General features: G+C 54.9%; 2 protein-coding genes across 2 annotated transcripts in view; both read right to left on the bottom strand.

The window, feature by feature from the left end:
- LOC116581136 (zonadhesin-like) overlaps positions 1-17,520 on the bottom strand; it is a 31,291-nt gene extending 13,771 nt beyond the window's left edge. The window contains 21 exon segments of the mRNA XM_032328179.1: positions 68-179; positions 395-575; positions 807-1,054; positions 1,390-1,531; positions 2,681-2,883; positions 3,472-3,641; positions 3,729-3,836; positions 4,225-4,365; positions 4,810-4,955; positions 5,156-5,280; positions 6,055-6,198; positions 6,324-6,465; positions 9,171-9,355; positions 10,713-13,286; positions 13,757-13,841; positions 14,148-14,419; positions 14,945-15,076; positions 15,192-15,270; positions 15,458-15,549; positions 15,791-15,955; positions 17,373-17,520. Of these exon segments, the coding sequence (XP_032184070.1) occupies positions 68-179; positions 395-575; positions 807-1,054; positions 1,390-1,531; positions 2,681-2,883; positions 3,472-3,641; positions 3,729-3,836; positions 4,225-4,365; positions 4,810-4,955; positions 5,156-5,280; positions 6,055-6,198; positions 6,324-6,465; positions 9,171-9,355; positions 10,713-13,286; positions 13,757-13,841; positions 14,148-14,419; positions 14,945-15,076; positions 15,192-15,270; positions 15,458-15,549; positions 15,791-15,955; positions 17,373-17,520 (5,594 nt within the window).
- Positions 17,521-18,145: 625 nt separating this feature from the next.
- Positions 18,146-21,507, bottom strand: LOC116581137 (zonadhesin-like). Its single transcript, XM_032328180.1, is given in 6 exon segments — positions 18,146-18,185; positions 18,187-18,296; positions 18,466-18,737; positions 18,888-19,034; positions 19,459-19,511; positions 20,901-21,507. Coding segments are annotated over 6 exon segments (699 nt in total). The 5' UTR covers positions 20,978-21,507.
- Positions 21,508-21,769: the final 262 nt, after the last annotated feature.

The following is a 21,769-nucleotide window of genomic DNA, read 5'->3' as shown; positions in this document are numbered from 1 at the left end:
AGACTCTCCCCCCAGGCTGCCCACTGAGGGCTCTCCCCAGGTCCAGCTCCCCGCATTCCTGGCTCACCCCGGTTCAGAGTACTCTGGTAACTTCCAGGCGACCCCCAGATGGTCAGAGCCGGCCACAAGCGTTTTGTTGGGGAGCAGACTGTCATCCAGGCTATTGTTGTTGTAGTTGCCTGGAGGAGGGGCCAGGGAGGGTTCCCTGAGGCACCCTACCAGCAGACCCAACCCGGGACCACTCCCCTGCCTCCCGGAAGAGTCTACGTCCACTCTTCCTTCAACAGACCAAGGTTCATCTCTTCTTCACCTAATTAAATGTAGAGATGAGCGAGACCGAGACAGACTCCCGCCCATTGTCCCCGCTTCGCCCGCAGATGCCCGGGGAGCTCACCACACAACCCGCAGAGGCGGCCGGAGTAGGAAGACGGCACCGTCACTTCGACCAGGTGGCTCCCATCATAGCGAACTTGAAGCCCGAAGTCCGTGTAGAGAAGGATAAAGGAGCCACTGGGCCTTATGCTCACCCGGCCTTGCGCAGGCCACAGAGGTAGGGCCACCCGGCGGCCATTCAGCTACAGAGGCAGGGAGGACGGTGGGGGAAAGGCGCTTGGGACAAGGACAACGGGGCCCAGGGCCAGGGATCAGACAGGGATGGCCACGCATCTCTGAAATCGGGGCTGGGTCCGCTGGGAGCTACCGCCAGGGGATCTAGAAGCCGGACCCGCTCCCGCGAGGACAGGCAGAGAAGAACCGCGGAGCCGACTGGGGATGCGGGGCCCGGGGAGGTGGGCGGAGGCACGCACCACGACCTTGTGGCCTTTGATCAGTGAGATTCTCAGGTTGAACACCTGCACGTGGACGGCTCTGACGTAGGCGGCCTCCAGGTTCCCTCCGCGAAACTCATGGGTGGTGCTCACGACAAAGTGGCTCTCTAGCGACCTCGACTGGCAAAGTTGGGTCAGGACGTAGGTGCAGGTGCCCGTGACGTGGGTCAGGGCTCCGTCGAAGGTCAGGTAGTGGGGGTCCCCTGAGACACTGCAGGTGGCGGCCCCTGGGGTGGAGGAGATGGAATTCGCGGACCCCCCGAGCCCTGAGCTGCCATCCCGGCCAGTCCACGTTGGAATGGAAAGGGACCCGCAGCTCCTCCGTGTGGTCGGCTTGGTCTGGAAAGGCCAAGTGCGAGGACTGCCCAAACCTCACCAGCTCTGGGAAGAGGCTGCTGTGGCTTGGGCCGATGCCTTTCAGCGCTCCGCCCCCCCGGTTCAGGTCCCAGCTCTCTGGGGTGCCTGCTTTGGGGTAGAGCCGTGCCCCCGCTTGAGGCCACGTGGAGAGTCCCCCCCCCCCCAGCCCCGCTCTCCCCACCATCAACTTCCACCTGGCTCTCACCGCGGGCATGACAGCTATAGATGCCGTCCTGCTGGCGACAGACCTCTTGGGCCTGGCACCTCCACTGCACACAGCGAACCCTATTGTTGCTCTCACAGGTGCAGTGCTGCTGGCAGCCGGGCTTGAACCACTGCTCCCCTATCTGGGCGAAGGGAGGGAGGGAAAGAGATCGTTTCCAGGTCTGACTACTGGCGCACGGCAACTCAGATCCCTGGCTTCCTCACCACGGAGCCATCCCCATCATCCTGAAGCTCCAGGCTTAGCTGCAAAGTCTGGCCTTTGCCCTTGTCTTCAGTCATTTACTTGTTTGCTCCTCTGCTATCTCAACAGATGGTTCTCTCTCTGCACTAGATAGATGTTAGGGATTCAGGAATGAACTAGATGAACAATGTCCCTGCCCCCAACAGTTCACAACCCAGACCGGTGTGTGTGTGTGTGTGTGTGTGTGTGTGTGTGGCGGGGAGGGGAGGCAGTAAACAAATAAATTAATACATCGGGTGCCCCCCACGATATGCACCCGGAGAAGACAACAGGGGACCCAACGAGAGTTTCCTGCCGTTGGCACAGAAAATAAGGACTTGCTACAGAAGTGTAGAGGGAAGCCTTCTGACTTTGCTTATCAGGGGGGCTTCAAGGAGGAGGCGGCATTTGAACGGAGCTTCAGAGCAGGTGAAGGACTCCCGACAGGCATGGTGGCTGGGAGGCAGAGCAGAGACAAAGGGGTTGCGGAGAAGGTGACGCTGACATGAGAGCAAGGCTCGGAGAGAGGGTTCAGCGGGCCAGCCCGGAGCCGGGCTGAGGGCTGTGACAGACGCCATTCCCAGGGACAAGGTGAGGGAGAAGCAAAGAAGGAAGAGAGAAGCACGGCAGACGAGGGTCTGGCTCCAAATGCTGCCTCTAAGGGAGTGTGTGGACAGGGGCCCAGGTCAGTGCCAAAGTCCTTCTGCAGAGAAAGGCATCCATGGTGTTTGGAAAAATGTTTGTGCTTGTGCAGATGACACAGAAGCGCCTAGGCCCTCAGAGGATGAGAAACCCTGGGAAAATGACTCCGGGGCATGGAGAGGAGAGAGCCAGGGGTCTCAGCTCTGCGGGCAGGCAGCGTGGGGAAAAAGTTGCTAGGGCTCCCTTGCAGAGCTGGAGAAAGAAATGGGGAAGCAGATCTGGCCCCGAACGTCCCTCCCCCAAGCTGTCTACACGGAGTGTCTTCCCCGCCTTCTGTCCCGCACCCAGGCTCACCCAGACTCCAGAACGAGAGGCGGCACAGCGGAGCGACCCAGTGCCAGAGGCTCACCTTGAAGTAGCCCACCGTGGGCTCGAGACACCCGCACTGGGACTGGGGGATGCACTGGAGACCGCTGAGCACGAAGCCCGGGTTGCACTCGCAGCCCTCCACGCAGCGGTTCTTACAGGACATGCCCAGGAAGCTGGGAAAGCAGGTGGCGGGGCACCGCGGGGCGCACAGACGGTACCTGCTGTTGGGTGGGCAGGTCAGAGCTGGGGGAGGGAGAAGCAGACATGAGAAGAGCCGAGGGCAGGACAGAGACAAGGAAACGAAGTCTGTTGGGAGGCCACCATTCGGAGGGCCCCCTGCTAGAGGCTTCTGCCCCATCCCGAGAAGCAGAGAGTGACCTGCAGGGAGCGACCAAGAGGCAGGCCCCAGGGCGCAGACAGATGCGAGCATCTCAGCTGCTGTATAGACATGCCCACAGTGAGCAGTCAGGGTGATGGAGAGCAGGGCGAGAACACCCACGGGGCCTCGATCAAGGGCATGGTCTTGCCCTACAGCCAGCTCCACGAGGCTGTGAGGGGGCCATGAGGCAGTCACGGCGCTCCCACTCACGCCGGGAGTCCGCGTGTTCTGTGTGCAGAGGACAACCTGGGCACGCGTCTACACAGATGTGCGTTGCTCCGTATAGCCTGGAGAGGCTGGGAGAGGGCTCCGAGTTTGCCAGGGAGTGTGGTTTTTCTCAGTGCATGTTTCTGACCGCAGCTTTCCCTGCGTGCATGTGGAAGCAAAGGGGTTCCACCAGGGGTCCCCCTCAGCCTGTGAAGGAAGGGCCCCCGCCGCTCCGCACAACTCACGGCAGAACTGGGGTCGCCTCCAAGGCTTCACCGTGTAGCCAGCGTCCTGGCAGATCTCGGTCAAGGCTGCCATGTGGGTACACAGCCCTGATTCCAGCCGCTGGAATTTGCACATGTCGGACACGCAGTTCTTGAAGAACAGAGAGGCCTTGAGGTGAGGCAGACACGCCCTTGAGGAGAGAGGCCAAGTCAGAGGGAAGGAGCCCTGGTGCCAAGTGACCCCCTCTCACAGCCCTACCGTCCATCCCCCTGCATACTCGAAGGTTCCGCGGGCATCCATGAGCCGTCCGCAGAACTGTAATGCCGACAGGCTGTTCAGAAAGTTCTGGTTGCAAGACGGAGGATTTGCCGGGTTCTTCTGGCACCTAGAACGGACCCACCCCACGTGCCCTCAAGGCTCGCCTCCATCCCCGCCCAGGGCCCCAACCCCAGCAGTGTCGCGGCTCACAGCAGCCCCTAGCGGACGGCGTCGGAACCCCCGAGCCCGAAAGGAGGCTTGAGGCTAAGCCAGTCCGGGAGGCTGCCCTGTATCACCGGAGCGCCGCAGAGGTGGGGGCGAGCATGGTGGCGAGAAGCTCGTGAACTTGGCCGGAATGGGACAGGGAGAAGAATGACAGACACGGAGGCGGGGGCGGGGGGGATGCAGGAGAGGAGAAAGAAGAAAAGGGGCGATGCGGGTCAGGGTGCGTGCTTCTCAGAAGGGCAAAGGAGCAGGAGAGCAGACAGTGGGGGTGGGGGTGGGGATGTCCTCACTCCTTGTCCTTGTCCTCTGTCTGCCAGCTGTTGCCCAGCTCCTCCATGTCCTGCGCCGGGCTGCCATCTGGCTTCCGGTTGTCATTGCTACTGTCCCCGTCGTAGTTGCCACAGAAGCCACAGAGTTTCCTGGAGTAGGTGCTGGGGCCATGGAGAGGGGAGGCGGCGTTGACGGAGAGAAGGGGCTCCCGTCGCCCAAGGGACCAGGGCAGAGAAGGGCAGAGCAGAGGCTTAACAGGTGCAGGCTGCGAGCCAGGGTGCGAACCAGCTGCCAAGTGCACAAGGACCTCCCGCCCCTCACCCGGGAGCCATCCTTACGGCCCGCCTGGTCCCCTTCTGCTCACATCTGGTGGGCTCAGAGGCCACTCTTCCGAAAGGGCGACTCCTTCTAGCACATTCCCAAAGCATTGTATGTATAGCCTGCTATTATCACACTGTCTCCTCATCCTAGGTGAGGTGTTTCCTACCCTCCCCCATTAAGAGCTAGTGCCCGGAAGGGAAGGGGAGTGGGGGGTGGGGGAGGGTCCTGGGAGAGGGAAGGAGAACAGAGCAGGAAGGCATGGCGGCAGCCTGTGCCCCCCTCACCTGGGCACACTCAAATACAGCTGCTGGTCACCGTCCCATCTCACCCGCAAACCGAACACCGTCTGCAGCTCCACAAACCGCCCGCTTAAAGCCAAGAAGACGCCTTTCGAAGCTATGGCGGGGAGGGTGACTTGCCGACTCCCAACCTGGAAGGCGGGGGTCAAGGGAAGAGACACACCCAGACGGGGGCGGTCAAGGAGAAACCCCCCCGCAGACACCCGCGTCCGCGCTGGAAGGCACGACAGCCCTCCCTGGCAATCCTTGGTAACACGAGGAATGCTCTGGAGGCTGTCTGTCCCTGGAGGCACCGGCAGGACTGAAGGGGAAAAAAAAAAAGGACACTCACCAGCACGCGCCTGCCCCCAAGCAGCGTGATGGTGACCTTGGGCAGCGTCACGTAGATTTTGCTCAGGATGGACATGCTTTCTTGTCCCCGGCCCTCATTCTTCGCCACCACCCTGAAGAACGGCTCTGGGTGGGCAGCGGGATGGAAAGCACCCAGGGGTTCATTCAGCAAGCCTGCCTGCCTGCCTGACTTCCTTAAGATTTTATTTATCCATTTCAGAGAGAGAGCGCTCACACTGTGCCAGCACTAGTGGCGGGGGCAGGGGGCAGGTGGGCAGAGGGAGAGCGAGAAGCAGACCCCCAGCTGAGCAGGGAGCCCGATGCAGGACTTGATTCCAGAACCCTGGGATCACGACCCGAGCTGAAGGCAGATGCTTAACAACGGGAGCCACTCAGACGTCCCTCAACAAGCATTTCTGAGTGTCCTCTGAACCTGGCACTGCAGGGATGGAGGGGTCCCCCCAGACCCCGGGTCAGCAGTTTGAGAGGGGAGGCGGGACCCAGATGTGACTGTCTACCTGCTTCTAGAATCACCTGTAAACTCTCTTGAGACTTTGTCTCCTCTAAGGGACTGGGACACCCTCCAGGGCAAGGATTTTGTAAAGGATTCTCTCCTCCCTCTATTGCCAATATTCTGGGCAGGTGCTAGATAAACGCAGGCCCAGGAAACAGCTGATAAAGAGAAGTGTCTTACCGTGCGCTGTCCCCCCCCCAGTCTGGTCCTGCGAAGGTCCTGCTTCAGGTGTGGACCTATCAAGCCTCACTCTGCAGAAGGTCTTGTTCCCATCTTGTGTCTCCTCGCTCTGCCCCCACTCCCAGCCCTTGCCTGCCACCCACTGTGCTCTCCTGCCCAGCTGTTCTGACCTTATACCCCTGGCCCAGGCACCTCTAGGGCCCTACCTGTCGAGTTGCCGCAGGGTTGGGCCAAGATGTAGGTGCATTTGCCCATGAAGCTGAAGTGTCTCCCATCAAAGGTGATTTGGTGAGGGTCCCCGTACACAGTGCAGGTGGCAGTGCCTGCGGAGGGGAGCCAGTGGGCAGCGCATGAACGGACACACTAGGCCCTGAGGCCACCCTCGCGCACCCAGAGGCATGCCCCGGTTCCTCTGGCCAAGGGAGGGATTGGGACGCTGGCGTCCCACCCACTCTGACAGGTGGGAGGGTCTCACCATAGGGTTGGCATCCGTACTGGCCATTCTTCAGCTGACACACTGTGTGCGGCCCGCACTGGGAGAAGTTACACTCCATGCGCTTGCCAGGCCTGCAGCGGCAACGTTCTGTGCAGTTGGAGCTGAACCACTCCGCCCCAGGCTGGGAGCAAGGGATCCAGAGTCACAGCGCCATAGCTCCTGGGGCCCTCCCTCCTTCCCCACCACACCTGCAGACCTAACCTTGCTCATACTCTCCCTCATCCTATCCCCTACCAGATATTCCTGTCTACCACAGGACATTAACACATGCTGCTCTCTCACCTCGGAATGCTCTTCTGTTCCTTTCTACATTATTCTTATGCGACCAGCAAACAGAGTTCAGTTCAAGGGCCACAGCTTTCTAGGGAAGACTTCTCAGAGCACCCCCTCCCCCACTAGGTCAGCCTCACAGTTCTGGGTACCTTTCTTTCCCAGGACTTACTAGGATTGCACCTTCATGGTAATTTCTGTGACTAATTGCAAGCACTCTGTGAGGGACCATGTCTCTTTATTCACTATCATAACCTCAACACATAGCACAATGCTTGGCAGAAGCTCTCATTCTAGAAACACTTGCTGTATCAGAGTGACCCAAGACCCAGCATGTCCCCCAGGATCTGAGAGCATTAGGAGAGCAAGGACCATGCCCTATTCGTGGTGGTCCCAGTTCCAGGAGGGTTGAACAGACTCAAGAAACATTCATTGAGGAGCACCTGGGTGGCTCAGTGGGTTAAAGCCTCTGCCTTCGGCTCAGGTCATGATCCTAGGGTCCTGGGATCGAGCCCCGCACTGGGCTCTCTGCTAAGCAGGGAGCCTGCTTCCCTTCCTCTCTCTCTGCCTGCCTCTCTGCCTACTTGTGATCTCTATCTGTCAAATAAATAAATAAAATCATAAAAAAAAACATTCATTGGAGGCATAAACAAATCTTTATAAGACATACAAAGATGTCTCCTAGGGCAGGCAAGAGATGCTGAATTCTGATGGTTGTGGTAGATCTTTCTGAGGCTGAAGCTTTATCCTAATCCTGACAAAGGGACACCCAGGAAGCGTTTAAAGGGAAGTGGGGAAAAAAGTAGTCCCCAAAGAGACAAAAAGGAACTCAGATGACAGACGGGAAGAACACCAGTTCTGAGAAAAGCCATGGGGCGGGAGTGAATAGCTTAATACGCTTTTAATAACTTACATATGATATTTATCATAATTAGCTAATAATAGCAACATTTAGTAAGTACTAGGTCTGTGTCGGGATCTAATTTCAACTTCACAACAATCTTATGAGGTAAGTAGAAATTATGGGCACATTTTGTAGACACGGAAGAGGGAAAGAATCTTGCTCGAGGTCACCCACCAAGTGAATGCTAGAGCCCAGGCTTAAAGGTCCGACTGGCTTGATTCTGGGTGGCACCGTCCCATAGAGTGGCCACCAGCCTCTTGTGGCTATCGAGCTCATGAAACGTGGGTCCAAACTGAGATATACCCAAAGTGTAAAAATACACACTAGATTTCAAAGAATTAGTATTGGGAGCGGGGAAGGGATGTAATCCATCTCATTAATAACTTCATTACATGTTGAAATGAGACTAGAAATTGAGTACATTATTGGAATTCATTTAACCTGTTTCCTTTTACTTTTTAAAAATGTGGCTGTTGGGGCGCCTGGGTGGCTCAGTGGGTTAAAGCCTCTGCCTTCTGCTCAGGTCATGATCCCGGGGTCCTGGGATCGAGCCCCACATCGGGCTCTCTGCTCAGCATGGAGCCTGCTTCTCCCCGTGTCTCTCTGCCTACTTGTGATCTCTGTCTGTCAAATAAATAAATACAATCTTTTAAAAAAAAAACGTGGCTGTCAGGAAACCTAAAATAATGGGTGAGGCTTGCATGCGATCCCTTTTGGACAACAATAGCCTAAAGCCTGCACTCCTTTACAGCCTTGGCTTGTGTCGAATCTTCTCGGAGGGGTGGGCAGTGTGGAGGGGCTATCCATTCGGGGAGACAGTAACTCCTGTGTTTTATTCTTTTTCTTTTTTTATTAAAGGATTTTATTTATTTATTTGACAGAGATCACAAGTAGGCAGAGAGGCAAGCGGCAGGGCGGGGTGGGGGAGCAGGCTCCCTGCTGAGCAGAGAGCCCGATGCAGGGCTCGATCCCAGGACCCCGAGATCATGATCTGAGCCGAAGGCAGAGGCTTTAACCCACTGAGCCACCCAGGCGCCCCTGTTTTTTCCTTTTTAAAATAATTTATTTATTTGACAGGAAGAAACACAGTGAGAGAGGGAACACAAGCAGGGGGAATGAGAGAGGGAGAAGCAGGCTTCCCGCTGAGCAGGGAGCCCGATGCGGGTCTTGATCCCAGGACACTGAGATCATGTCCTGAGCCGAAGGCAGATGCTTAACCACTGATCTACCCAGGCGCCCCAACTCCTGTGTTTTGACAGGATTTGCAAGTCCCATTGGAAGAAAATTCTGGAACGCTGTGTTCTGCCCTAAACATGCCCGAAGCTCTACTCAGCATTCAGGGCTCTCTGCGTATGCCAGGACCCCCAGCTTTCCTCAAGGAGGAGATGAGGAAGGCCTTGGACCACTGGCTGGCCCAGTGGGTACTAGCTGGGCCAAAGTGGGTATGTAGCCGATATTTACCGCACGAACAGAGAGGAGGATGAAAAGCCACATTTGGAAAGAATCACTCCACCGTTGTGTAATTCTACCAGCTTGTGAGCTGGCCCCTTGGGACAGTCCCATGGATCCAAAGTCATCTCCCCTTGGGAGCAGATGGAACTAGAACCCACTTGGCATCTCCCTTAGGGGCTCTGGCATCCCAGTGGTCTTACCTTATAGTAATTGTTGTTGTAGAAGCAATTGCAGGAAGAGGCGTTGATGCAGCGGGACTCATGAAACAAGAAGCCAGAACTGCAGACACAGCCGGGTTTGCAAAGGGGCCCACAGATGGGCTTGGGTCTCTCGCAGGATGCTGGGCAGGCGCAGGGCTCGTAGTGGGCATTTGGCGGACACCTTGCTATGGGGAGAACAGCCTGTGTCAGTCCTTCACTCCACTGCTTTTCTCAAGGAGATGTCCTGTCTCCTCTCTTCCCACCCTCGAGTTCTCTAAGACGGAGGTCCCTATGATTCAGCCATAAAAGGGAGGGGCGATCTGACATGTGGATGAACTTGACATTCTAGCGCACAGATGAACCTTTAAAATACGGTGTCATGGGGCGCCTGGGTGGCTCAGTGGGTTAAAGCCTCTGCCTTCGGCTCAGGTCATGATCTCAGGGTCCTGGGATCGAGCCCCATGTCGGGCTCTCTGCTCAGCAGGGAGCCTGCTTCCCTTCCTCTCTCTCTGCCTGCCTCTCTGCCTACTTGTGAACTCTCTATGTCAAATAAATAAACAAAATCTTTAAAAAATAATAAAAAATAAAATAAAATAAAATACGGTGTCGAGTGCGAGGAGCTAGTTACAAAGGACCACGTATTACATCATTCTATGTGGGTGCAATGTCCAAAATGGACAGAGACCGAACGTAGGTTAGGGGTTGCCAGGAGATGGGGCACGGTGGGGGTTGGGGAGAATGTGGAGTGAGCGCTAATGGGTAGGGGGTTTCTTTGGGGCTGATAAAAATGTTCTGGATTGAAGGGCACCTGGGTGGCTCAGTGGGTTAAGCCTCTGCCTTTGGCTCGGGTCATGATCTCAGGGTCCTGGGATCGAGCCTCGTATCAGGCTCTCTGTTTAGCAGGGAGCCTGCTCCCCCCACCACCAAACTCTCTCTGCCTGCCTCTCCGCCTTCTTGTGATCTCTGTCTGTCCAATAAATAAATAAAATCTTAAAAAAATATATTTTAAAAAATGTCCTGGATTTAGAAACTGATGTTTGCACAATCTTGTGGATATACTAAAACCACTCAATTGGGGGTGCCTGGGTGGCTCAGTGGGTTAAGCCTCTGCCTTTGGCTCCAGGGTCCTGGGATCGAGCCCCACATTGGGCTCTTTGCTCCGCTAGGGGCCTGCTTCCTCCTCTCTCTCTCTGCCTCTCTGCCTACTTCTGATCTCTGTCTGTCAAATAAGTAAATAAAATCTTAAAAAAAAAAACACTCAATTGTACACTTTAGAAGAATGAACTATATGGTAGATGAATTATATCCTTATTTAAAAAAAAAAGAATGTTATAAGCCTAGTGTTTGGCTCCCAATGACCTCCACCCCCACCTCCTGCTTCCCTCTTGGTCACGGTGGTCCTTATTTTTTCTAAAGCTACCATGTTCCATTCATCTTTCCTCTAGGACTGTACTTTTCCATTAGAGGCATCCATTTATCTAAGTCTCTTTCCTACCCACGGTCTCTTACTTTCTGCTGTTTGTCCAGCGTTCCATCACATACCTGGAGTATGTCCAGGAGTTGTAGAGGTCATGGAGGTACTTGGGGTAGTCGTAGGAGGCATCACCAAGACTGTTGGCCTAATTGGTACAAGTGTTGGTCTGGGCTGGGGTGTCGTAGGAGTTGTGGGCTTTTTAGTGGGGACAGTAGATTTTTCAGTGGGGATGGTGGTCTTTTTAGTGGAGGCAGTGGGCTTTTCTGTAGGGACAGTGGGTGCTTCTGTGGGGATGGTGGGTTTTTCAATGGGGATGGTGGTCTTTTTAGTGGGGGCAGTAGGCTTTTCTGTAGGGACGGTGGGTTTTTCTGTGGGGATGGTAGTCTTTTCAGTGGGGATGGTGGGTTTTTCTGTGGTCTTTTTAGTGGGGGCAGTGGGCTTTTCTGTGGGGATGGTAGTCTTTTCACTGGGGATGGTGGGTTTTTCTGTGGGGATGGTAGTCTTTTCAGTGGGGATGGTGGGTTTTTCTGTGGGGATGGTAGTCTTTTCAGTGGGGATAGTAGTCTTTTTAGTGGGGGCAGTGGGCTTTTCTGTAGGGACAGTGGGTTTTTCTGTGGGGATGGTAGTCTTTTCAGTGCGGACAGTGGGCTTTTCTGTAGGGACAGTGGGTTTTTCTGTGGGGATGGTAGTCTTTTCAGTGCGGACAGTGGGCTTTTCTGTGGGGATGGTAGTCTTTTCAGTGGGGATAGTAGTCTTTTTAGTCGGGGGAGTAGGCTTTTCTGTAGGGACAGTGGGATTTTCTGTGGGGATGGTAGTCTTTTCAGTGGGGACAGTGGGTGTTTCTGTGGGGATGGTGGGCTTTTCAGTGGGGATGATAGGTTTTTCTGTGGGGTTGGTGGTATTTTCAGTAGGGACAGTGGGTTTTTCTGTGGGGATGGTAGGCCTTTTAGTGGGGACAGAAGAGTTTTCTGTGGGCATAGTGGTCTTCTCAGTAGGGATAGTAGGCTCTAAAGTGGGGATGGTGCATGTTCCTGTGGACTCGGTGGTCTCTTCAGTGGGGATGGTGCATATTTCTGTGGACTCAGTGGTCTCTTCGGTGGGGATAGTGGGTCTTTCTGCAGGGATGGTAGTTTTTTCTATAGGGACGATGGGCTTTTCTGTGGGCATGGTGGTCTCTTTAGTGAGGACAGTGGGTTTTTCTGTGGGGATTGTGGTCTTTTTAGTGGGGGCAGTGGGCTTTTCTGTGGGGACAGTGGTCTTTTCAGTGGAGATAGTGGGTTTTTCTGTGGGGATGGTAGTTTTTTCTGTGGACCTTTTAGTGGGGATGGTGGGTCTTGCTGTTGGGACAGTAAGCTTTTCTGTAGGGATGGTGGGTTCTTCAGTAAGGATGGTAGGTTTAGCTGTGGAGACAGTGAGTTTTTCTGTAGGGACAGTGGACCTTTCAGTGGGGATGATGAGTTTTGCTGTGAGGATAGTGGGTTTTTCTGTAGACATGATGAGTTTTTCTGTGGGCATGGTGGGTTTTTCTGTGGGAATAGTGGTCTCTTCGGTAGTGATGGTAGGTTTTTCTGTGGGGACTGTAGGTCTTTCTGTGGTAACAGTAGTCCCTTCCACAGGGACCATGGGCTTTTCAGTGTGGACAACAGGCTTTTCTGTGGGCATGGTGGGTTTTTCTGTGGGAATAGTGGTCTCTTCGGTAGCGATGGTGGGTTTTTCCGTGGGGACTGTAGGTCTTTCTGTGGTAACAGTAGTCCCTTCCATGGGGACCATGGGCTTTTCAGTGTGGACAATAGGCTTTTCTGTGGGCATGGTGGGTTTTTCTATGGGGATGGTTGTGTGGATGGTGGTCCTTGCAGTGTGGACTGTGGGTTTTTCTGCAGGGATAGTAGGTTCTTCCGTGGGGATGGTGGTCCTTTCAGTGGAGATGGTGGTCCTTTCAGTGTGGACAGTGGGCTTTTCTGTGGAGACAGTGGGCTCTTCAGGAGGGGCTGTGGACTCCTCAATGGGGACAGTGGACTCCTCTGTGGAGATAGTGGGCTCTTCAAGGCTTAGAGAAGTCTCTTCAATGGGGACATCAGACTCTTCAGTAGAGATAGTGGATTCTTCAGTGGGGGTGGTAGACTCTCCAGTGAAGACAGTGGGCTCTCCGGGAGGGACAGTGGTCTCCTCAGAAGGGACAATGGGTTTTTCAGTGGGAATAGTGGGCTCTTCTGTGGGGATGGTGGGCTTTTGAGTGGGGATGGTGAGTTTTTCTGTGGGAAAGGTAGATTGTTCTGGGGGAAAGGTAGATCTTTCTGGGGAGACAGTGGACATTTCTGAGGGCACCATGGGATTTTTTGTGGAGATAGTGGCTATTTCACTGAGGACAGTGGGTTTTTCTGTGGGGGCCATGGTATTTTCTGTGGGGACAGTGGTTATTTCATTGGGCACAGTGTGTTTTTCTGGGGGGGGCATGGGTCTTTCTGTGGGGACAGTGGCTATTTCACTGGGGCTAGTGTAATTTTCTAGGGAGTGCATGGGTTCTTCTGTGGTGGCCATAGTTTTCTCTGTGGGAGTCATAGGTTTTCCTGTGGAGACAGGAGTTTCAGAAGGGCCAGGAGGGGGAACTGGAGATTTGGAAGGAAGCTCTGTTGGCACTGTTCCTGCAAAGAAAAACAAACAAACAAACAAGCCCTGGAGTTTAGTCAAAATCATACTGTCACCTTCTTCAGTCGCTTCGAGGGGGCAGCTCAAAGAGTAACTCACACCTCTCCCACTTCCAACGCCAATATTCACTCACTTAACAAACTCTCAACAAACACTCCTCCCAATATATGTCAGACATTGTGCCAGATATAGGAAACACAACATGAACAAGGATGTCAGTCCTCCCTTCAAGACTGCCCGTCCACTAGATAAGGGGTTGCAGATCCAGCCACAGAAATTCACCGCATCAAAGCCACATTCACTCAAGCAAGCATCCTGGTAAGACCGGGAAGGTCGAGGTGGGCAGAACATGGAACACAAAGCTGTGTGAAAACTCAAGCATGAGAGAGAACTTGATTTTCACCAGTTCCAGAGACGGTCATCTCAGATCAGGGCCCCCCTTTTGGGGCCCTGGATTTCGTCTTACCTCGACAAGTCTCATGATTGATCAAGATAAAATCCACAGCAACAACAAAGGCAGTGTTGGTACCCCTGATGGCCTCTAAGATCAGCTGAAGGTAACGAGGGACAGACAAGACAGAAATGCAAATGAATCCCCGGTAGCTCAGGGACTCTCCTGGTTAGTCTGTCCTCTGCCACAAGGCCACCTTGTTCTAGTCTCAACAATCCAACGCTGCCCCCACTCCATTTCAGGAACCAAGTATCCCTCTCGGGGACACCAAGTTCACTTCTGCTCTGCTCCCTTTCCAGGGGCCCCTCTTCTCGGCTCCAATTATACCCAGGCATTATGGCCCCCAACACCATGTTCCCCACAGATGCTGACGGCGGGGGGGGGGGGCGCCCTCTCTGTCTCTCACCTGCATGGGCTGTTGATGCCCCAAAGGGATGGTGACAGAGGCGTTCAGCCAGTCAGGACTCTGAGACCCAACACGTTGCCAGATAGTAGATGGGGAACTGCCCGCAGGGCTCTCCAGCAGGAGATTGAGCTTAGCGCCCTCTCCGAGGCCATACATGTGGTAGGCAAACTCCACACAGATGGCACCCGGGGCACAGAAGGGCCGGCTCACCAGTCTGGAAGACTGGCCCGCCTCAGAGAACTTGTCAGCCTCGATGTAAATATAGCGACCTTCTGGGCAAAAAAGAAGGCAGTCAGAAGAAGGACAAGATGACAAACCGCCACAGGAACAGCCCAGCATGGTTTTCTCTCACAACACGGTGCTTTCCAAAGCGGGTCTGACGCGAGCACGCAAACTCCCCACACTGTAGCAGGTTCCCCCCCACCCTGCTGGTTTTGGACTTCTAACTGAAGAAGGCAGGAGCCCAAAGAAAAGGAAAACCAAATCATGGGCTGCACCAGAAAATGTCTTGACTGAAAATGAGATTGTGGATTTTGAAGCCTTGGGCTCTGCGAAGTGAGATGCCTGCATTTTCCGGGGAGTTCAGTGACCCCACAGCTATGAACGTTTTCAACTCACTCTACTTCTGTCCTCTTGCCACAGCTTGGGCACCAAGGCAGCTTCCCAGGAAACACCTGCTGGCTGGTCTTCACCATCTCCAATATCTTCTTCCATCAATCACACCAGTCAACCCCCACCCCGCCCCAGCTGGGAGAAGATTCAGTAATTTGTTGGCTTGAGGGATCCTCAATCCTCACCTCCAGAAGCACCTGTACCCTGGATGTGCATAGTTTTATTTGCACGGGTCCAGTGTCCGCCATCCCCTGATGCCTGGGCCCAGTCACAGAAGGGATGGGCATCATCTTCGAAGTCACACTGAGGAAAGCTCTCTAGGAGTCAAATAGGAGATGTGAGCAATGTGGGCCATGCTTTCTATTCCCCCCTGACCCTCCCTGCCCCCTCCCCTTTCTGAGCGATCTGGTCCTTCCGGGGCCTGGTTCTCACCCCCACAGGGAGCAGTGCTGATCGCATCCACTGCCACAGCTGGCTCTGGGGTCTCTCCAAACACACCCACCAGGGTAAACTGAACAGACAGAGAAAGGGGGCTGGGAGTGAAAAACCAGCCCAATTGCCCCAGCCCTCCCCCCATCTAATTTTATTATATTCAGGAACCCAGGCACGCTGCTCCCAGTGCCCAAACCCTCAATCCGCTTCAGATATCAGAGGTGCCTACCATGTGCAAGGGATCCTGACCTCTCACTCCTCTGTACCTGAATTTGTCCCTGGGCTGTATAATTGACAGAAACAGGCTGCCAGTTGGGTCCAGGTTGTCCTGAGAAGAGTGTGTGTTTCCGGATGCTGCCTGCAATGAAAGGGGAATACTTGGGAGCGTATTCCTCTCTCCCAAATGGGAGCAGGTCCTTCTCTCTCCCTCTCCTGGCACTTGTATCTGTTTTTTCCAGAAGCCTGAGTCCACTCCATGGAGTAACCTTGCATATATCCTAGATTTCCCTAGACCCTAAGGGATGCCACATAGTTTCCTGTCAACCTAACCCTCGCAGATGAGCCTCAGGTCCTGGAAAGCCAGCGACTGCCAGGCTCACCCAAGACGGAAGCAGAGACAGTGAGGGCTGCACCAGGTGACTGTCCGCGGAGGATATAGTGGAAGGACAGGCTTAGACAGCCAGAGGAATGGCTCCGCGGGCTCAGGAGGACAGATTTCTGCCTCGGTTTTGCATTCTTGGGGTCCAGGAGCATGTAGAAGCCACCTACAAAAGAAAGGGCCAGTAAGGTGAGGTGGCTGAAATTGAGGGAGTTGGGCACAGCGACAGGACTCTGGGACTGCAGGGGTCCTGGGCCTGGAAAGCCCCAACAGCTGCCTAGGATCAGCCAGCGCTGAGGGGGACCCACATCTGGCCATGGCCTTCGAGCCTTCCAGAAATGCTTGGCAAGAATGATAAGGACGCAGGCACCGCCGTAAGAAACGCAGCATCCTCTCAGTAGAAGCAGGCAGAACCCTGGACTTTGGATTCGGAAGCTTTCGGAGCCCGCTGAGTCCTGCCCTCTTCCTTTTCCCAACCCATTGGACCGCCTAGCAGCTCAGGCAGCCAATCATCTTAGAGCTCTCTCCGTGACGCAACTGGTAGCCGGAGGAGGGGCCTAAGGCTGCGCAGGCGTGCTCGTTCCTGACTCCTTCTCAGTGCCGTCAGGTGAGCGCGCTCGCACCCTGCCGGGAAAGGCGGGCTCCGGGAAGGGCGGAAAGGGGTGGAGCGGAGGGAGTGGGGTAAGTGGGAGAAAAGGAAGGAAAGATGGAAAAATAGGAAGCAAGAGGGAACAAGCGAGAGAGAAAATTAAAACAACACCCAGCGTTTACTGATGCCGCAGGGCTCGGCCTGGGGTGCTAATACTCAGGCGGCGGGGCGGGGGTGGGGGGCGGCAAGGCCGGGACGGGCCGGCCCCGCCCTGCCCTGCTCTCCGGGGCGTCTGAGTGAAGGGGAGGGGTGGCTGTCCAGGTCTTTCTAGAAGGTTGACCTCAGGGCGCCTGGGTGGCTCCGTGGGTTAAGCCTCTGCCTTCGGCTCATGATCCCAGGGTGCTAGGATCGAGCCCCACATCGGGCTCTCCTCAGCGGGGAACATGCTGCCCTCCCCACCCCTTCCTGACTCTCTGCCTACTTGTGATCTCTCTCTCTCTCTCTCTCTCTCACAAATAAATAGATAAATCTTAAAAAAAAAAAAAAAAAAGGCCGATCTCGAGCAGCGGGGAAAGAGCCCAGGAAGGAGAGAAAGTCGTTGGAGTGGGCCAGAGGGGGTGTGGGCGGTGGGGGGAGACGGAGGAGTAGAGGAAAGAACAGGAAAACGAAGGGAGAGGATTGTGGACGGAGAAATGCAAAGGGACACAGAACAAAGAGGTGGGAATTTAGGGAAAAAAACTAGGGAACGTGGGTTAGGGTTAGGGTTAGTTTGTGGGATGGCAGCGGGGTGGGGGGTGGGGGGGGAAGCTGAGAGTGTGTAGTTTGCTTTCTGCTGAGTAACTTCTGCTGACCGAGGTTTGAGGTCGCTGGGGTTCACCTCGCCCCGTCCTAGGGCAGTTATTACTGCGCGGTTAGTCAGGCAAACATCGCAAGCTTCTGCAGAGGTCACTAGAAGCCCAGAAAGGCCAAGGGCGGAAGCGTGGCCGTTACTCACTACCAGGGCTAGAGAAATCATCCTCGGGCCCCACGTTCGGCACCCCGGAAGGCCCCTTCTTCTGGACCCACTTGGCCCCAGAGGCTGTTGGGATCCAGCTCCAGCCACAGAGATCGTTTGGAATGTCGAAGCTGCACGTCTGCATCATGCAGACTGAGGGGAAGAAGAGGGAGAAGGGAGGATTTAGCTTTTTCTAGGAGGAGGCAGCTCCAAAAAGGACGCCGCAGCCTGGGGTCAGAATTCCGAGTGTTGGTCTGTGGCCTGCTGTCCACCGTGGGGGGCCTTAATTCCTGGGACAGATTGCTTAAACTGCCTGTTTCTTCATTTGTAACTGGGAACAGCAGTACCCGCCTGTCATAGATTAGTTCATGAGTGAGGAGCCGCTAGCATAATGCTGTCCTCGGTGAGTGTTAATTCCTTGCACTCAGCTTCTGGAATTTACCTTCCCTTGAATTTGCTCCCCTGGAGTCTCTAATGTCAACTGAGAGGGCTGGTTGTGGGTGAAACTGGGATAATAGCTAGGGTGACCAGACATCCAGTTGGGGCCGGGAACGGAGGATTTCCCCGAGATGCCAGACTTTCAGGGCAAAAAAGGGGGCAGCCTAGGGCAAACTGGAATGGTTGGTCACCCGAGAAAAGGTATCACTACAACCCTATTAAAAGAGAACCTCTCTTTCGGCGTGGCTGCTTCAGGATTCAAAGGTGTGAGATGCGGAGGCAGAGGAAAGCAAGGAGCCCCAACTCCGAGAGAAAGCAGGGTCATGGTCCCTGAGCTACTTCTGCCACTCTGGGCAGGTGGTGGAGGCAGAGAGAGAGGAAGAGGGACTGGGGCTTACCGCGATTACAGGAGCCCCGATGGATAGAGATGGCATCCAGAGAGATGTCCAGGTAAGCCGTGCTGCCCCTCACTCCTTCAAACATCACCTGTGGGAGACAGGAGGGGACCACTCACCCTCGGGCTCCCAGTTTTCCTGCCTGAATTCAGATGGCCCAGCCCCGTGCCCCGTCCTTGCTTCAGCCCCTCCTGCCCACCCCACCCCCCACACACACCCAGATTCCCCCCTGGGGCTCAAGCCTCTGCCCTTGGCCTCACCTGGCTGGGGAGGACAAGCCCCATAGGCACGGTGACAGCAGTGGGCATCCAGGAGGGGCTCTGGGTGTTAATGTGCTTCCAGAGCACGCTGGGGTGCTTTTCCTTGCTGTCCCTGAGCAGTAGCAGTCTGAGCTGTGCGCCCCACGACAGCCCGAACATGTGGTAGGCGAAGTGCACGCAGAGGGGGCCTTGCTCCCATATGGGGGGGCTGCGTAGACGGGCCACCCCGCCCCGGTGGAAGGTGCTTGATTCCATGTGCAGGTAGTGGCCCTCTGGGGAAGGCAGAGCCCAGGATGGCGAGGGGGCCCTGCCGCCCCCGTCCAGAGTCCAGGCGCCCACTTCCAGCTGCCTCCCTTCTCCCTGTGCCCAGGTCTGCCCAAGCCCACCTCCCAGCTGTCTCCCTAAAGCTTAGGCTTCCTCACCTCCATTGGGGTACCCCCCAGGGGGACCAGTGGTGCCGGTAGGGGAGGGCCCACTGGCTCGAATCCAGTCCCCGTCATCTGTGGACGCTTGGGTCCAGTCACAGAGGGGTTTGGAGTTATCCTCAAAGTCACACTGGGTGAGAACGGCTGGGAAGAAAGGGCTGCTCTGAGGCCAGGACGGGGGACAGGGCCACACTGGGGGCTGGCGGTTAGCCGGGTTTCTAAGCGTAGAGAAGGCAGCCACTAGGAGATTTGGGGTCCAGAGCAGAGTTTCTTAAAAGAGAATCTGAGAAGTAAGAATCTCTTAGGAGAGATTCGGGGCAGGGGTCAGGGCAGAATGACTTCTGGGACAGGGGTGGCAAGCTGAGGGGCCGGGGGCTTTGTCCAGGCGCATACATTTTGCTGTTATCGAACGAGACTGTTCCACGTAGGGCTTGGTCTCTACTCCTCCGTGTTTCCTCCACCCTCTGACATTCACTACATGTCTGTGCCATCACTCAGCCCCGAGGGCACTGGAGGTGGCCGTCTTAGGGAAGGAGAGAGATCTGAGCTGTGCTGGTTTCCAACTTACAGTTATCCCTCGAGTTGCGAGCAACTGCCTTCCAGTCCGGAGGCTTCTCTTTCCTTGGGGTTGATTTGGAAAAAGAGAGAAGGCGGGGTGGAAGGAACATTTGTCATTATCAAGAATCATAAGCGTCGATGATCGCGAGCTTTCTGAGCGGTCATTCTTGGAAGATGTTTCCTTTTGTGTTCGCCATGTCATACCAAAGTGTGCGCAGTGAACGTATATTTACTTGTCGTCTTTAAGGTTTTCAAAAGGCCATCCAGCCTCCTTACGTTAAATTCTCATCTGTCGGGGCACACCTGGGTGGTTCAGTGGGTTAAGCCTCTGCCTTCGGCTCAGGTCATGATCCCAGGGTCCTGGGATTGAGCCCCACATCGGGCTCTCTGCTTGGTGGGGAGCCTGCTTCCCCCTTTCTCTCTCTCTCTGCCTCTCTGCCTACTTGTGATCTCTCTCTCTGTCAAATAAATAAAATATTTTTTTAAAAAATTCTCATCTGGGGCGCCTGGGTGGCTCAGAGGGTTAAGCCTCTGCCTTTGGCTCAGGTCATGGTCCCAGGGTCCTGGGATCGAGTCCTGCATCGGGCTCTCCGCTCAGTGGGGAGCCTGCTTTTCTCTTTCTCTCTCTCTCTCTCTGCCTGCTGCTCTGCCTACTTGAGATCTCTCTCTGTCAAATAAATAAATAAAATCTTAAAAAAAAATTTTTTTCATCTATCTCCTAAAAAAAAGAAAAAGCGTCTCCCCTCCGAGCTCCTTCTACCCCCACAGGGCCCCTCAGCGCCTCTGTGCCCGAGGTGGCCTGTGTGGTAGAGGCTTGCTTTCTGGAGCAGTCCTTAAGTGTTTGAACCTGGGGAAGCTCCTTCCTTCAGACCCAAAGTGGGGACTTTGTGAGTCCCCTGCTGCCGTGTGGGTGGCAAGTGGTCCTACCTCAGCCATAGGCCACTGAACATATAGATGAGTTACAGAGGGCTGGCCCTTCTGAACCCTGTAAACTCCCCGAACCTCACAGAGAGGCAGGCTGTCCCTCCCCAGGTGGCGTGGGCCACACGAAACAGCCCTCCCCTTTACTCATTCAAGTTCTGTTTGCTCAGATCGTCCCCAGACAAGCTCCAGGACACCAAGCCATCCATCAGGTCTCACTGCCTCTACCTGAAGTCTCCTGTCTGCTGAATTTGCCCATTTTCTGAGAGCCCCACCCCTCTTTCCTGTCTGTCTCCCCAGCTCTGTGCCCCCTCCCTCTCTCTCAAGTCCGGGCTCTGTCTTGTTCCCGCTGAGCTGCTTACACCCCTCAGTTCCAAGTTCTCGGGCGGCGGGTTTCCCGCCACCATCCCAGTTCATCATCCTCTTCCTCCCCAGGGCTGTGTCCTTCGTGGTTACCCTGCTTACGCCCTCCAGCTTTGCCCCTCGCCCTCCCTCAGAGCCACCTCTGATCACTCCCGGAGCCCAGCTTACCGGACAGGGGCAGGCAGGTGGCCCCGGCCCCAGGCGGCCCCCGCCAGCAGCACCAGAGTCCAGACTGGAGGAGCCATGTGGGACCTCAGAGGCGGCTCTCAGGGGAGAGGGGAAGGCACAATAAGCCCAGGCCACTTTATCCACCTCTGACCCTCCTCGCTTGACAACCTTCGGAGAATGCCATGAAAACCAGACAGAGAACACGGGAGCCCTCTGGGAAATGGAAACTACAAGGGTAGAAATGTAATCTCCAACAAAGAGAAATGAAGTGAGAGCAGGAGAGAAGGAAAGCAAGAAAGACCAGAGAAAGAGACTCAGAGAACCCGTCCGGGAAGTCTAACATCCAAACAAAATGGTTCAAAACAGAAGGAACCAAGGAGAAGAAATGCCTTAAGAGAAACCACACAGGAAGATTTCCCAGGACTGAGATACCGTCTCTTGATTAGAAGGGGTCTCGTTTGATGAATGCAAGGACACCCATGGAAGGCATGTCATGAGATTCGAGAGTAGCAGGGGGGAAGAGAAGACCCTAACCACTTTCAGATAGAAAAAAGCAAGTCACATACTTTCTAAGGATCGGGAATCAGCATGGCGTCAGGCTTTTCAATAGCAACCTGGGTTCTAAATGGCCGTGGAACATTGTCTGCAGAATTCCAACGGAAAATCATTTCAAACCTAAAATTCTATAGCTGGCAACAGTGGCATAAACGACTGGCCAGTCAAATAAGGTGGGACTGGAAATGCTTAATGGCAAAGAATTGAAAAAGACAAGTCCCACAGAAGACATGCTACCAGTTGGTGAACACTGGAAAGAGGTTCTGCTTCACTAGTAGGAAGGAAAAATGCTAGTCAAAACTACAACTGTCACA

Source organism: Mustela erminea, chromosome 20, assembly GCF_009829155.1.
Source record: "Mustela erminea isolate mMusErm1 chromosome 20, mMusErm1.Pri, whole genome shotgun sequence".
Classification (NCBI taxonomy): Eukaryota; Metazoa; Chordata; class Mammalia; order Carnivora; family Mustelidae; genus Mustela; species Mustela erminea.
The sequence above is the reverse complement of the archived record's forward strand: the minus strand, read 5'-3'. Positions and strand labels throughout refer to the sequence as shown.